The 15,237-nt window shown below is 38.0% G+C and overlaps 1 protein-coding gene across 1 annotated transcript in view; it reads left to right on the forward strand.

Annotated features, from left to right (window-relative positions):
- The window catches only part of BRSK2 (BR serine/threonine kinase 2), a 495,391-nt gene extending 481,149 nt beyond the window's left edge, over positions 1–14,242 (forward strand). The window contains exon 19 of the mRNA XM_058157640.1: positions 14,067–14,242. Coding sequence (XP_058013623.1) covers positions 14,067–14,242 — 176 coding nt within the window. The remainder of the gene's footprint in view (positions 1–14,066) is intronic.
- Positions 14,243–15,237: the final 995 nt, after the last annotated feature.

The following is a 15,237-nucleotide window of genomic DNA, read 5'->3' on the forward strand; positions in this document are numbered from 1 at the left end:
GATAAAGGTTGGTGATTATCCCGAACGACTTCTCCTAAGGACTTTTTGCAACTAATTGGGACTCAGCTGTGACTTACGTAATTCACAGCTGTTGCAATAAAAGAGGTTTTTGGGACTACTTGAGTGTTTCAATGACTCAGGAAGCCTAGATCACAATAGGAAGGTCATAAAATGGGGCTAAATTCATTTAAGGAATGCCGCACTTAGCAACAAAAATTTTGGGCTCAACTGTGGTCGTAAATCTAGGACTGCCTGCAGCCTCTATCTTCTAGATTTTCCTCCAAATACTTTTTCCTCTGACTTCAGCTTTTTACTTTCCCACAAATGCCACAAATGTGTTTGGTGTTCCATACCTTCAAAGCTCACTTGTTCTTTGTTTACCTATTTGGGAATATTTGTGGAAATATGCATTTCTGGAGTCTCTTTAGACTTTTTGTTAAACTTCGTGGCTGCCTTTATTTTCCATGCTTTGATCACCATCAGACAGGCAGCAAAATGTTTATAATGCCATAAAGCCATAAATATCTGTCTTCTCTGCTTGCTGATGCATTAGATGTTCCTTGCTCAGTGTAAGATTTTTAGATAATCAAAACAATGTTAAATATATAAAGAATATAAAACCCTGCAAAATAAAAAGCCCTCCTGAAAATAATGATGGGAATTTTTTACGATTTTAAAAAGCAAAAAAGAAAAGTCTTGGAGGAGTTCAACAAAACTATGCTACCACAAGCACCTGACATGTCAGCTGGGAATGACGCCAGCCAGATTTTATTTCGAGCAAAAAATTGTACTGTGATTTCTGTCTTCATCTTTTATTGGCAATTTTCTGCAAAGGTAGCTCCATTAAATGTATTGGAAATATAATCAATGCAGACAAGATCATGAATTATTATGCTATTTTTTGCATCAGCTGTTAAGTTACAGTTGTTATCTCAAATCTACTTGATAAAAATCAATTTAGCTTGCCAAGGAATTTCAGACATTGTAAGAGGGAGAGGCATGTTCGTCTCTGGTCACGAAATCAGAATGAACCTAATAGCACTTTTTCTAACAAATTTAATTAATGGCATAAGCTTTTAATACAACTTGTCAGGTGGAAAAAGTACTACCAGCCCCTTCTGATTTTTGCCAAGGAAATTTAGAAACAGGAATGTAACCATTGAATGTTGCATAGAGGGTTTTGTCCTTCTCTTTTGAATTGTACTCAGCATTTAAATTATGCTTTCGACAAGGAGGTTTGATGATAGAGTCTGCCCCAGATGTGTTACTTTCAGTTAGTCATATAAACAAACTATGTAAAAAAAGTAACAGCTTTCAAGACTGTGTAAATTAAGAGGTCTAAGATAAAGAATTTCCATTCTTAGTATATCTTGACCCAGAGGTTGTGACTGCTTGCATTGACAAAAGCCAGAAACCTACAAATCTCTTTGAGTTGTCTGCCTCTAAGGCAGTGAACAACAGGGTGCTAACTATATTTTAAGTATTAAAATATATTAATATTAATATATTAAGTATTAAGGTGGCTCAGTGGCTAAGATGCTGAGCTTCTCGATCGAAAGATCGGCAGTTCAGCGGTACAAATCCCTAGTGCTGCGTAATGGGGTGACCTCCCGTTACTTGTCCCAGCTTCTGCCAACCTAGCAGTTCGAGAGCATGTAAAAAATGCAAGTAGAAAAATAGGGACCATCTTTGGTGGGAAGGTAACAGCATTCTGTGCGTTCCGTTTAGTCATGCCGGCCACATGACCACAGAGATGTATTCAGACAGTGCTGGTTCTTCAGCTTTGAAATGGAGATGAGCACTGCCCCCTAGAGTCAGGAATGACTAGCATGTAAGTGCGAGGGGAAACTTTACCATTTTATCATTGATCAGGAAAGGATAGTCCCCATTGTTTTGCAACTTAGACTAAAACAGCCACACACATTGAGGGTTTAAAGAACATCTCAATCTTATTTCTTCCAATCTAGTGTGACAATAAAGTTCTCCAACAAAAAAAAATTAATAAAAGTAATAAAAAATAAATAAAACTTTAAACATAAAAAAATAAATAGAATCCAAATAATTATGAAAAGTAGAACTATCATCAATTATAATCCAGCATTTGGAAGGCAAAATACTTGCTTGAATAGAATAAATATTTGTTAAGTACCAGTGGAAAGATTAGAATAGAATAGAATAGAATAGAATAGAATAGAATAGAATAGAATAGAATAGAATAGAATAGAATTTTTTATTGGCCAAGTGTGATTGGACACACAAGGAATTTGTCTTGGTACATATGCTCGCAGTGTACATAAAAGAAAAGATACCTTCATCAAGGTACAACACTTACAACACTTAATGATAGTCATAGGGTACAAATTTAACACTTAATGATACAACACTTAATGATAGCCATAGGCTACAAATAAACAATCAGGAAACAATATCAGTATAAATCGTAAGAATATAAACAACAAAGTTACAGTCATAAGTGGGAGGAGATGGGTGATGGGAACGATGAGAAGATTAATAGTAGTGCAGATTTAGTAAATAGTTTGACAGTGTTGAGGGAATTATCTGTTTAGTAGTTGAACTTCTCTTGACCAGAAGTGCTAGAGCATGGCTGAAATAGCCCTGTGTTTCTTTATTTAAAATCTGTTTAATTTTAAGATAACTTTGTAAGGCTGCCCATCACCCAGCAACTTTGGTACAGATTAAAATTAAAACCTAATATATTAAAGTAATGTTAAAAAAAAAAAAGATGGGCCAGGAAGAACAGATATACCATCCAAAACTCATTCAGGTTGATGTACACAAATTTAATGCTGAGCTTGGGGAGAAAGCTAAAGAATGACAGAATGTCAGCCCTCCGAGGCAATCCAGGCAAGAAGGAGCAACCATGAGTACTAGCACTACTTTCATTGCAAGGTTACAGTCAAAGAACCTTGCAAGACTGAAATATATTTTATATATTTTATATTTTATTTCCAGAACAGCTAGCAAGAGTCCCATCTGAGTTGCTTGCCACAGCCCTTTTCCTCAGACATCTTTTGCATGATGATTGTCTAGGCCAGGGATCCCCAAACTTGGCAGCCTTAAGACTTGTGGACTCCAACTCCCAGAATTCTGGGAGTTGAAGTCCACAAGTCTTAAAGCTGCCAAGTTTGAAGACCTCTAGTCTAGGCTGAGGCTCTTCCTCCTTCCTCCTCTCTCCCCATGTCATTCTCACAGCCCATTACACAAAGTCAGAGCTGCTCAGACTTCCAAAAGGGTCATCTTCCAGAAGGAAAGCACTGCAACCAATTAGGTAGGCAGCCCTTTTTTTCACATGGCTTGTCTCAGCTTATATGAATGCTCCTCCATTTTACCAAGCCACAATATACTTTGGCTTGGGGTCATTTGTGAAGGCGGCCATTTCATTTTTCAAACTATAGTTTATGTGTGTTATAAACCTTACGGGGCAAAATGTAGTTTGAGCAGTAATTTGTGGCTTAACATGATAAATGAATACAGCTATTAGATCATGCCCAGAATGGCAGCCAGTGAAGTCAGGCTTCCTATAATAGGCCCCAGCCAATAGTCTGAATGCAGTGCCCTACAGAAGCTGTAGTTTCCTGAACTATCATTCCCAAGTACATTGTGGTAATGCAAATGGAATGCAAAAAAAGGCGTAGCTCAGAATATCCAGATCTGATCTTCTGTGTCAGTCCCATGCCAAATCTTAGGCCTCAAAGTCCAAAAGTGCACCCAAATTGTACGTTTTTCATCAGACATACTCTATGGCATTTGAATCTTAAATGAAAATTTAATAAAAGTTTTTCAAGTGTGGTGGCGCAGTGGTTAGAATGCAGTATTACAGGCTGACTCTGCATTCCACTGCCAGGAGTATGATCCTAATCGGCTCAAGATTGACTCAGCCTTCCCTCCTTCCAAGGTCGGTAAAATGAGGACTCTGATTGTTGGGGGCAATACACTAACATTGTAAACTTTTACAGCCCTCAGAGAGGGCTGTAAAAGAACTATGAAGCAGTATATAAGTCTAAGTGCTATTGCTATAAACTCAGAGTTCTTTCTTTGGTAGTGCCTGTCATTCCATTTATGCTGTTTATAGCAAACACCAGCACAGAAACAGATAGTCCTCATTTAGCAACCACAGTTGGGACTGGCAGCTCTCTTGTTAAGTGAAGCAGTCACTAAGTGGGAAATCACATGGCTGCTTTCCTTTTTTCCCCCCTCTGCTGCTTTTTGGACTGCTTACCCCAGTGCTGGAATAATTACCAAGAAGAGAATTAACATTTGCATTAACATTATTGGAAAGGAAGGGACAAAAGCGTAAGCAGGATTTAGCTTCAATTCCTAACATCTGAAATCAGCACGGCTCATGGTGATGAATGATGGGAAATGCAATCCTGCAATATCTGTCGAGATACAGATTGGCCTTTATATTAAACTGAATAAATACCATATTTTTAAAACTAATTTTTGCAAAGATCAGATCTTGGTAGATATGCTTCCACTGGAGTAATTTGTGACTCCCCCCCCTTCCCCCCCAAACATCTTTCTTGTAAATATCTTTCCAAAAAGCTTTCTTGGGATTCTATCCCTTTAGAACTTGTTGGCCATAAACCTTTTGGTAATAAAACAAGTAACCCAATTATTTCCCAGAAGCTCTTATACAGCGTGTGCTCACTGTTTAGCATTAAGAAGTGCTTGAAAATAAATTATTTGGGAAAGAACAATGAATACATTGTTCGCTTGGTACACCTGATAATTATATCTCTCTATAGAGTCAATAGAGAACCTTCTACCATTTAAGAATCTTTGGCCAAAATCTCTTCCATGCATTCTGAACAGCTTCAGTTGAATGTCCTTCATTGTGCCTTTCTGTTGATGTAACCATTCCATACATTTCAGATTCTTACTGTATATTCCAAGTTTCTTTCACTAGAAGGTCCATATAATCTTACAACCCTTGGATCACATGGTGATTTTAATCTGCTTTAGTGGTTTACTCATCACCAACCTCAAGCAGGAAATCTCAATTCCATATCTTAAATGCAGATGTAAAACTCGGAGGAGTTGTTTCTGTTCCATCATGTATCAAAGAAACCGTCTTCTGGTGGCTGAGTCCAGGATATTCCTAAGGGTCCCATATTCATTTCTTTGCCAATTACATCTTTACTATCAGTGTGCTTATGTCTCACTTTCAGACTTTCTGCATCTGAGGCAACTCAGGTTATGTTATATTAGCCATTATGTCACATTAAGGAGGCTGAGGTTCTAGAAGGTACTCTGAGCCTTCCTTTGCTATTCTCACAGCCATACAGTTCTGTGATTATTTCATACATAAACAAAGAGGACAAAATCACCCTAGCTTCTGGAACTTAAGATACAGATTCATTGCTGTGAATATATCCAGTAATATTCTGACCAACTACCTCAAACGTACTAAGACAGCCATTCAAAAGTAGAAATTATATTGTTTGATGGTGAACTTCAACAGCCATTGAGCCCGGGGTGAAATGCTACCAGTTCGGACCGGTTCAGCCAAACCAGTAGCAGCAGCAGTGGGTAGTTTGGAGAACTGGTAGCGGCAGCAGCATGAGGCTCCGCCCACCTGCCCAGACATCGGTATTTCCTGGTTTTAACTAGGAAGTAACCTGTTTTTTACCCTCTGCACATGCGCAGAAGGCTTTGTGCATGCACAGAGGGTCCAAAATTGCACGTGACACACACACATGTGTGAGCGCGCACTTCCGAACCAGTAGGGAAGGTAAGTAAATTTCAACCCTGCACTGAGCCCTGTGTTGACTAGAATCCTCATAAAAGTACTTGTCATGTTTTGGTGGCCTGAAAAACATGGTTCACCCTGTTATTTCATTTAGCCCAATGAAAGTACTTCTGTTGCCAAACTAAATTACTGAACATCTATTGATTTACTTTCCACTCTCACCATCTATTTTCCATCTACCAAAACAGTTTGATCAATTCTCTCCATCTTACTTCTTACAGGATTCAGTTCCACAACTTGTCTAGGATGAAGCAGAACAATGAATGCTGGCTTCTTATAAGCTATCCACTAGAGTTTCTGCACAGCTAAATGAATATCTTTTCTTGACCTTTTTCAGAACCATTGATTTGACCTTCTGCGACATCTCATCCATCATGTAGCTGATCTTTTGCTTAGTTTGAAGTATCGGGGCTGAATTCTGGCATCAATAAAAGTTTATCTTCCTGCCATTTCTTGTTTCCATCATCAAAAGCTAATTTTCTCTTTTCCAATCATTAAGCACTTTAGTATAAATTTATTTCTAGTCAGTAACCTCCCATCTTCTTCTACTATGGAACCCTCTACCTCATTCTCTTTATGTTAAACCTTTTTTAAAAACAAAAAAGCAGCTACTTCTGACTTTTTGTAGTTGTGACATGTGACAAAAACTTTCCAAAGAGAGTCTCCCTCTTGTTTTTTGTAAGGATAAAACAGTCCTTGCTATCTGTGTATCTTTTTCTTCACATTAGTGTTTGCTTTTTATTTAGACTGAGATGTAGTATTATCTGCACCACCCGCCAACCCTTAAGGTCCTTTGGAAACATTACCCCATTCCTTAGTGTCTATGGCACCCTTCTCTTTCACCCAAATCATATGGCTTCATTCAGCCAGGACACCGGCTTATTCTTGGCTTTCCAGAGTCTGTTTTAAACCTGTGGACTTTCTCCTCCAGAAAAATAGAGTTGGAAGTCTTCTAGTCCAACCCCCTTCTCAAGCAGGGGACCCTATACCATTTCAGACAAATGGCTGTCCAGTCTTTTCTTAAAAGCCTCCAGTGATGAAGCACCTACAACTTCTGAAGGCGAATGATTCCACTGGTTAATTGTTCTCACTGTCAGGAAATTTCTCCTTAGTTCTAGGTTGGTTCTCTCCTTGATTAGTTTCCATCCATTAATTCTTCTCTTGCATTTTGATGCTTTGGAAAACAGGCTGACCCCCTCTTCTTTGTGGCAGCCCCTCAGATATTGGAACACTGCTATCATGTTCCTTCAGATGGCTAATCCCAACTATTAAGCTTTGTTATGAGCTGACTAAATGGCCATGTCCTCATCTGTGCCAAATTCATTCTACAGGAATAACAATTGCTTCAGAAGCCTTTTTTTCAGGTCATTCCCTGTCTGGAACAATGCCAGGCAATTACATTTACCTTAATCCAGCAGAGTGTGTGTGCGTGTGCATGCACATGCGTGTGTGTGTGTGTGTGTGTGTGTGTGTGTGTAATATTCATTCATTCATTCATTCATTCATTCATTCATTCATTCATTCATTCATTTAAGAACTATGAATCTTTGGAAAAGCTATCCTTTGGTCACCTTGTAACAAGTAGACCTTTCTCCCAGTCAGAAACTTACTTATCATCCATGTGTGTGAACATTCACACAGCCCATCCTCTCACCCATTTTGCTTTATTTTTTCTTTGGATGAACTGTGGTGGTCTCAGGAACTGAAGGGGATTCAAAGGAATTGTGTGAAAAGTAGGGAGGGACTTCTACCAGTCTAAGCTTTAGGAAGGTCCAGATGGGGCACTGCCCAGATGCAGTTTGATTTGAAAACAGCCATTCTAGGAATGATAATTTCTAGGTAAGAACCCGGTTCTACCAGTTGGCAGCTGGTTCTGGATATGCAAATACAGAACCTCTTTGCTGTATCAGATACTAGAAACCTGGTTCAGCATTCTGTTCCCAGCAGGAAGTAAACTTATTTGTTTCGAAAAACCACATAATGTAGATCTTGTCTTTTTGTTCCTGAGATATTTATAATACTAGAGTGGCTTTATATATAGAAATAGAAATTCTACTTAGCTTCTTGCATAGGCATATGAAAACTATTTCCTTAATGAACTACAGTATTCTAAACCATTGCAAAGGCAAAAATTTGTCTTGCCCAATTTTGTTTTATAGAAAGGACAACTTTTTGTTGAATTATTACTCCTGAATTATTAATAGAATAGAATAGAAATATTTTTATTTGCATTTATATCCCGCCCTTCTCTGAAGACTCAGGGCGGCTTACACTATGTCAAGCAATAGTCTTCATCCATTTGTATATTATATACAAAGTCAGCTTATTGCCCCCAACAATCTGGGTCCTCATTTTACCTACCTTATAAAGGATGGAAGGCTGAGTCAACCTTGGGCCTGGTGGGACTTGAACTTGCAGTAATTGCAAGCAGCTGTGTTAATAACAGACTGTCTTAGCAGTCTGAGCCACCAGAGGCCCTTTTATTGGCCAGGTGTGATTGGACACACAAGGAATTTGTCTTGGTGCATATGCTCTCAGTGTACATAGAAGAAAAGATACCTTCATCAAGATACAACATTTACAACACAAATGATGGTCAATATATCAATATATATCATAAGGATTACCAGCAACAAAGTTACAGTCATACAGTCATAAAGTTCCCCCAAAGCTATTTTTTCCAGAGAAGATATTCTTACTTAATTTCTTGAGACATTTTTATCTGCTCTTTGTGATGATTTCCTAGTTCAGCCTCAAACTTCACATGAATAAAGTTGCCGTGCTTCTTATCAGAGTGGAGTTTTCCAATTGTATATCAACATGGAATAATTTTTCTCAATGATCTCAGTGAATACCTGAATTCTGGGAGAAGGAAATTGAAAGAAAGGACTGAAGAGGGACGGAAAATTTGTCAGCAGAAGCTCATAATGGTTCTAGGGAAGTATATTAAATAATTCCACTTTATGCCTCTTTCCACACCAGGCTTTTCCAAAGACATCAAATAAAGACAAAGTTTTTCATGTGAGAAATGCCCAGAAACTAGCTTTATTAATGGGCAATTGCTTTGTATAATGTTGTTTAGATTCTAAATTATCCAACGTGAGTTTATTCACTCCCAAGTCTTGGAGAAGTAGGGGGAAAAATTGACTGCTAAGGAAAAGATTGGAATGAAGAGTTTAGCTTAACCCAGAGCTTGCTTGCTTGATTAGTTTGGCAGTTTCTTTTTGTGGGAATAATAATAATAAGGATCTCAAATCTACCGTCAGTAATTTGCAATTGAAAACTCGTTGTCCTTATATCTAATATGTCCATGCATAGAGCATCAAAATATAAAAATATAAAGGGCTTCTATGTCTTGATCAAGATCATAGTTATATTGGTTTTTTAAGACTAATTTTTAAAACTTTGATGCTACTCTACTGGCTCCCTGTGATCACAAAGCTGAGGGTGTTTATATAATTCATTTGGAGGCTATTTTTACATTAATTCTTTGGAAATTCTGATATATATTTTTCCTCACACAGCGCTTTAATGGGATGGCAGGGTCTTTCTTTTCATTGAACCAATTTTTAAAATTAAATTTATTTAAATTTATTTGTTTGCCCATCTTGCCAGAAGGCAACATTATTTATGCCACATTTGTGAGTGCATCCACTTTCTCATTTACTTCTTTTATATTCAGGTATTTTCTTCCTGACCCGTAATTGTGTGGCATTTCCTCATTTCTTTGAGTTTAAAAAAAAAATCTTACTATCCCCAGCCTTTTTATAGGATTAACCAATATTTTAATTACATAGGCATCCTACTCAGAGTAAAGTCATAATATTCTAAGGTATGAAAATATTCAGTCCTTTACATGCATATTCTCGTAACTTTATTTAAAAATAGAACAATGAATGTGACATGTTGCAGCCTTCTCCTGAGATATTTCTTTAATTCTAATTTTACTGTCGCATTCTGAGATTTCTCAGTGGTCTCTTTTCCAAGTATTAAGCAAATCAGATCCTGATTAATTTTTTAATTTAATTTAATATCAGTAATTGTGACTGTAACAACCTGAACTGGCCATTTCCAAAAAGACACTTATTTTATTCTCAATTCAGGTACTGCGAAGTCAAATGGAAGGGCTGCCGTCTCTGACTCCCTAATCATTCCTTTCTCCCGTGGATCATTGTTTCATCAAAATTTCAGAAGCTCTATCAAAATCAGTTAATTAATCTAATTAAAATCGCCACAGTAGGCATAATAAAGGTGAACCTTTCCTGTTGAAAGCAAACAAGCATCACATACGATTGAAAAATTACCGAGCAAAAAAAGAGGAAAACGTAGATCCTCTGTCCAGATTAAAATATTAACATTACACTGAAGCCTCTAAACAACTATCCTGCATTTTTTTGGTTTGCCCTTCTCTTTTGCTTCGATCTGGGTGGGTGGAGCTCAGTGTCCATGCTTTCTCCCATGCTTCTTCTGCACTTCCTTTTCTCTTTGATCTTGCTGAATGCATTTCTTAGAAAATTTAGAAATGTGTAATAGTCTCTTGCCTTTCCCAGAAGCACTCACAGTGTTTTTTACCAGTTTTATTTCACACTCTCTGTTCATTGGTTTCATTTTGCATATGAAGATACAGGGTCCAAAGCCACGCAGGTACCCAAATAAGCTATTCTGAGATATAGGAAGTTGCTATGCCTCCTGCTATATAATCATTTTTATACATAAGGCTTTCATGAAACTCATCCTCTTCAATTCTTTATATGTCTGATTATTGTTTTGGAGAAAACGGTGAATGTGGAAGATAGGCATTTATCGTAGGAATTAGCCTTCTGGCTTATTTTTGCAGTGTATTGGAGAAAGGTCCCATCATCTGAAATCAGTTGGTCAAGTGTTTAATCTTAATACATACAAACATTTATCAATGTTTAACATGATTCAAGTTGCAGTAAAAACTACAGCTAAGAATTTTATGGTCGTTCTAAGCTACCCAAGGTTGTGCAAGATCGACGGCCATATAAATCTTTTAAATAAATAAATATATTCCATTTCCACTGTGGATTCTCCGTGTTCTCCTAAATAAACTCCTAGTCTCCTAAGAGACTAGTTTTGAACACTGGAAAAACAAATTTATGACCCCAGCTATTCAGCAGATTAAAAAACCTGGTATTATTTCAGATTTATGAAGAAGTTGCTTATAGAAGTAGGTTATGGATGGATGGTTACAATAAAATCAATCCTTCTTTTATTTAATTTATTATGTAAAGAAAAAAATATGGGGTGTACCAAAACAGCATTCAAATCAATTGCCATTTTTTAAAGACATTTCCTTACTTGTTTGATGCATGATGTTTGAAAATTGTTAAGTTCAGTGACATTTTGTTTGATATTCAGAAATTCTAAACTGATAGTCTCCTATAGATTGTCTATTGGTCTATGGGATCCGACTTATCTTATAGCCCTTATATCATTTCGTTGTGTTGCTTTCCTTTTTTTGTAGTTGTGTTACTCTTTTTTCAGCTTATTCAGTTTTATTAACTAAAGGAAGGTATTCTGGCTTATGAAATGCATCCAGGAAAATATCCCCTAAAATCCTGTACAATCCTATAGCAAAATTACTATATGCCTATTCGACGTATAATCAAAATATATTTTAATGTTGTTGCCTTTGGTCTCTTATTTATTTCAGTAGCTGTCTGACTTCTTCAGTAAAAAAATATGCTGTTGAGTTTCAGTATTGTGAAATAGCCACCTAAATCTGAAAAGGGCAAGTAACCCAGATAAAATGTGCAGTTAGCTCCAGAGAAATCTGTTAATATCTTACTGGATTGTCTCCATTGTGTCATTAACTGCTGCTTTGTTATAGACTAGATTATTATTTATTTACTTACTTACCTACGTACTACCTACTTGCATTTCACAGATGAGATAGTGACATGATTTTAAACTCATTCCTGCTGTAAATCAGCACGAAACCATGCACATGCATCTATTAAAATGCATCTCCAAAAAATAAAGCCTCAAGAGACTTAGTCATTTGGAAAAGTATTCAGAAGAAACTGTGGCATTAATGTCAATAATAAATTTTCCTGATTTCTTTTGAGTTACTTTTGTAATAACAAATTAATATAGATGTTTCTCTGGTCGAATTAATTTTCCGGAAATTCTATAGCTTACAATGAGAATCTTCTTGTATTTGCAGCAGCTTTACACTAGTATAATATTGTCCGATCTTTATTCAAATGTTGCATTTTTTCTAAAAATCAATGATCCCAAACAAATCTCAGTGAGAAATTTCATTCAACGCCCTGTTGCTACGTCATCTCCAAGTTGAAGAAGTGATCAGATATGTATTTTTCACTTTCTTGTCTCAACAAAGACAAGGCAAGTGGCTGAGCACCATAGCAGCACCATAGCAGCTTTAAGTGCAGGTTTTTGAGATCACATGGATCCAAAACTTTACTAACTTCATTTAAAAAAATTACTTATATCTGACTGTTCTGTCCCAAGTAATTGGAATTGCCCTAACAGCTTACAAACAAAATCCAATTTTTCCTAACTTGTATTTTGCTCAAATTTCAACCATTCAGGGGAATTGCCTTTGAGGTCAAACAAACAATTCCTCTTCAAGTCAAGCTTAGCTCATAGTGATTTCATGCCTATGTTTTTTTCTTGACAACCATAGACAAATATTACCACTGCCCCAGAGGTGGGTTTCAGCAGGTTCTGACCAGTTCTGGAGAACCGGTAGCGAAAATTTTGAGTAATTCAGAGAACTGGTAAATATTGCCTCTCACTGACCCCATATATTCTTTGCCTCCCGAGTCCCAGCTGATTGGGAGGAAATGAGGATTTTGCAGTAATTTTCCCCTGGAGTGGGGAGGGAATGGAGATTTTACAGTATCCTTCCCCTGCCATGCCCACCAAGCCACACTCACAGAACCGGTAGTAAAAAAATTTGAAACCCACCACTGCACTGCTCCGTCTTCTGGGATATTTTTTTTAACCCTTCCCTGTCTAGCCGGCAGCCCTGGTAATTCCAAATCGTGTCCTGTCCTGATGTCAACCAGTTTGGCTTTGCTTTTTTCATATTGGTTTTCAAGGTAGGGTTAGTAGCAAATATAGCTTCCTATGTGGGGGAGAGAAATGCCTTTTACCACCACAATGGCATGCCTGGGTTGCTGAAGACAGTCTACCACAGGGGTCTCCAACCTTGGCAACTTGAAGACTTGTGGACTTCCAACTCCCAGAATTCCTCAGCCAGCAAAGTTGGCTGAGGAATTCTGGGAGTTGGAGTTCACAAGTCTTCAAGTTGCCAAGGTTAGAGACCCCTGGTCTACCACACCATTAAGATTTGGGGACTTAGTCATGAAATGAAGAGACAGAGAGCATTTCTGTAGCTCACAGAACGCACTGTGGCTGTAGGTGCGCGTTTCCATTTCCTCATTCCTGTGCATTTTGCCAGATGCATATGGATTCTATGAAATCTAAAGAGCGAGTCTGGTTTGCAGCAGATGACAGAGACTGGCAAATCAGGTTCGGTAACATTATTAAAGTACAAAATAAAGTACTCATACAGAAAAATGGTTAGGAATGCTTTTTTTTTTTCTTTTACAAGTGGTGCAAAATTCACTTCAAAGGAGAACCAGATTTGCCTGCTCCTCCTTTATGCACACGGATCTCCTCTCTTTGAAATTAATAATCTAATTAATATAGATAATTAAGTTACTCTGAGCACACTTGCCTGCATGGAAGGTTCCTTGAATTCAGTCGAATGGAATTCCTAGTCAGCATGTGTAGGTTCCATTATTCATGACTCACTTCAGTTAGGCTAATTTCAGAAGAATTGTATATAAGCCCATTGTGATATATCGTGATATTCTGTCGCATAGCGGGCTGCATAATGCCTTGCAATAGCTTTGCTGGATAAATATTCTATATGTGCTGAACAGGGCCAGAATTCCAGCTACCCAATGGGGCCTTCCTTGCTCCAGGGTTTCCATACGCTTAGGCGGTGCTCCCTTCCTGATGCTCTTCCTTTTTTACTCATTGTCTTCATCCTCCACACACCCCCATGCACGTGGCTCTGGACCGCTCATCATGTTCTTCTTGTTTAAAACCCCATTGTTCATTTGTTTGTTTGTTCTCTTCTCTTCCTCTTCCCTTTATCTCTCTTCTCTCTTTCTCTCTCCCTCTCTCTCTCTTTTGCTTTCTTTGTTTTCTTTTTGTTTTTGTCTCCTCTGTTTTGTATACCCAGGCAGCCCATTGAGTAACTTCTTTGACGTAATTAAACAACTTTTTTCAGACGAGAAGAACGGGCAGGTGAGCCACCCCCCCGGCACGCCAACCAAGCATAGCACAAACAGCAAGCGGAGCGATTCCGATAAAAATGACTATGGGTCTAGAGGAGACACTAAGTTCCCCGCTGGCAAAGAGAAGGCAAAGATGGCCTCATCACTCGGCTTACAAGACCAACCTTAAATAAATGCACTGAGGAAAAAAAATTAAGTCAACCCAATAAAATCACCTAGAAAAGTGAAGAAAAACTCCCCAAATGAATGAGTATTCTCTAGCCTCTAAACTAGATGGGTGTATATAATAGTGCTACCATAGGACAAAACTGTCTATAGTAAATTTTTGTATGGAAAAACAATGTGTGTATATATATACATACATATATATATATATATATATATATATTTAAAAATTATATATATACATGCACATGTAAATATATATAATCCACACATATACATATATAGATTTATATGATACCTATACAAATAATGCACACACACACACATAGACACTCACACAGACATATAAAAGGGGAAAAAAAGTAACAATTGACAAACCCATTTTGGCAAATCCTGTTTGTTTGGGTTTTGTTTCCTCCTCCCAGTACTTTCCTTGCAATAACTCCTCCCCCTCACCGTAACACATTCCCCCGCTTCTGACTCAACCATCCCCATTATATTCCTGTGTTCTCTCTGTGTTTCTGATACCACCACTTGTTTCCAATCTACTACCAGGAATTATCCCGAAAAGTTAACATGTCAGCCAACATCTTCACCTTCTGTGCTCCGCGAATGCTTGTTCACGGAAGGCCAGTGATGTAAGACTGTCCACGGACTGGTTTGGTGGGGGGAGGGGAACTTCCAGCCTCCTGTCTCCCACTGCAGGAAATGGGTCTCCTCCATTCCATTTGCCCTCAACACACAATTTTCTTTTGGTGCTCTGTGCGGAGAACAGCTGAGAAATTGCAACCTGTCACAGTTGGAATTCCAGGAAAGCAACGTTGGTTGTGACTGCACCCTTTCCTCCTGGTGAAACTAGACTCTGTGAGGAGGGTGGGGGGGGGAGGATAGGGAATAGGATGGCATATTATTCTCATTCCATATTAAGATTTTTATAAGAACTGTCCCCCCCCCATCTCTTTCTTCCCATCCGAATTGTTTTTCAAATTGTATTTGTGT

Source organism: Ahaetulla prasina, chromosome 1 (assembly GCF_028640845.1).
Source record: "Ahaetulla prasina isolate Xishuangbanna chromosome 1, ASM2864084v1, whole genome shotgun sequence".
Lineage (NCBI taxonomy): Eukaryota > Metazoa > Chordata > Lepidosauria > Squamata > Colubridae > Ahaetulla > Ahaetulla prasina.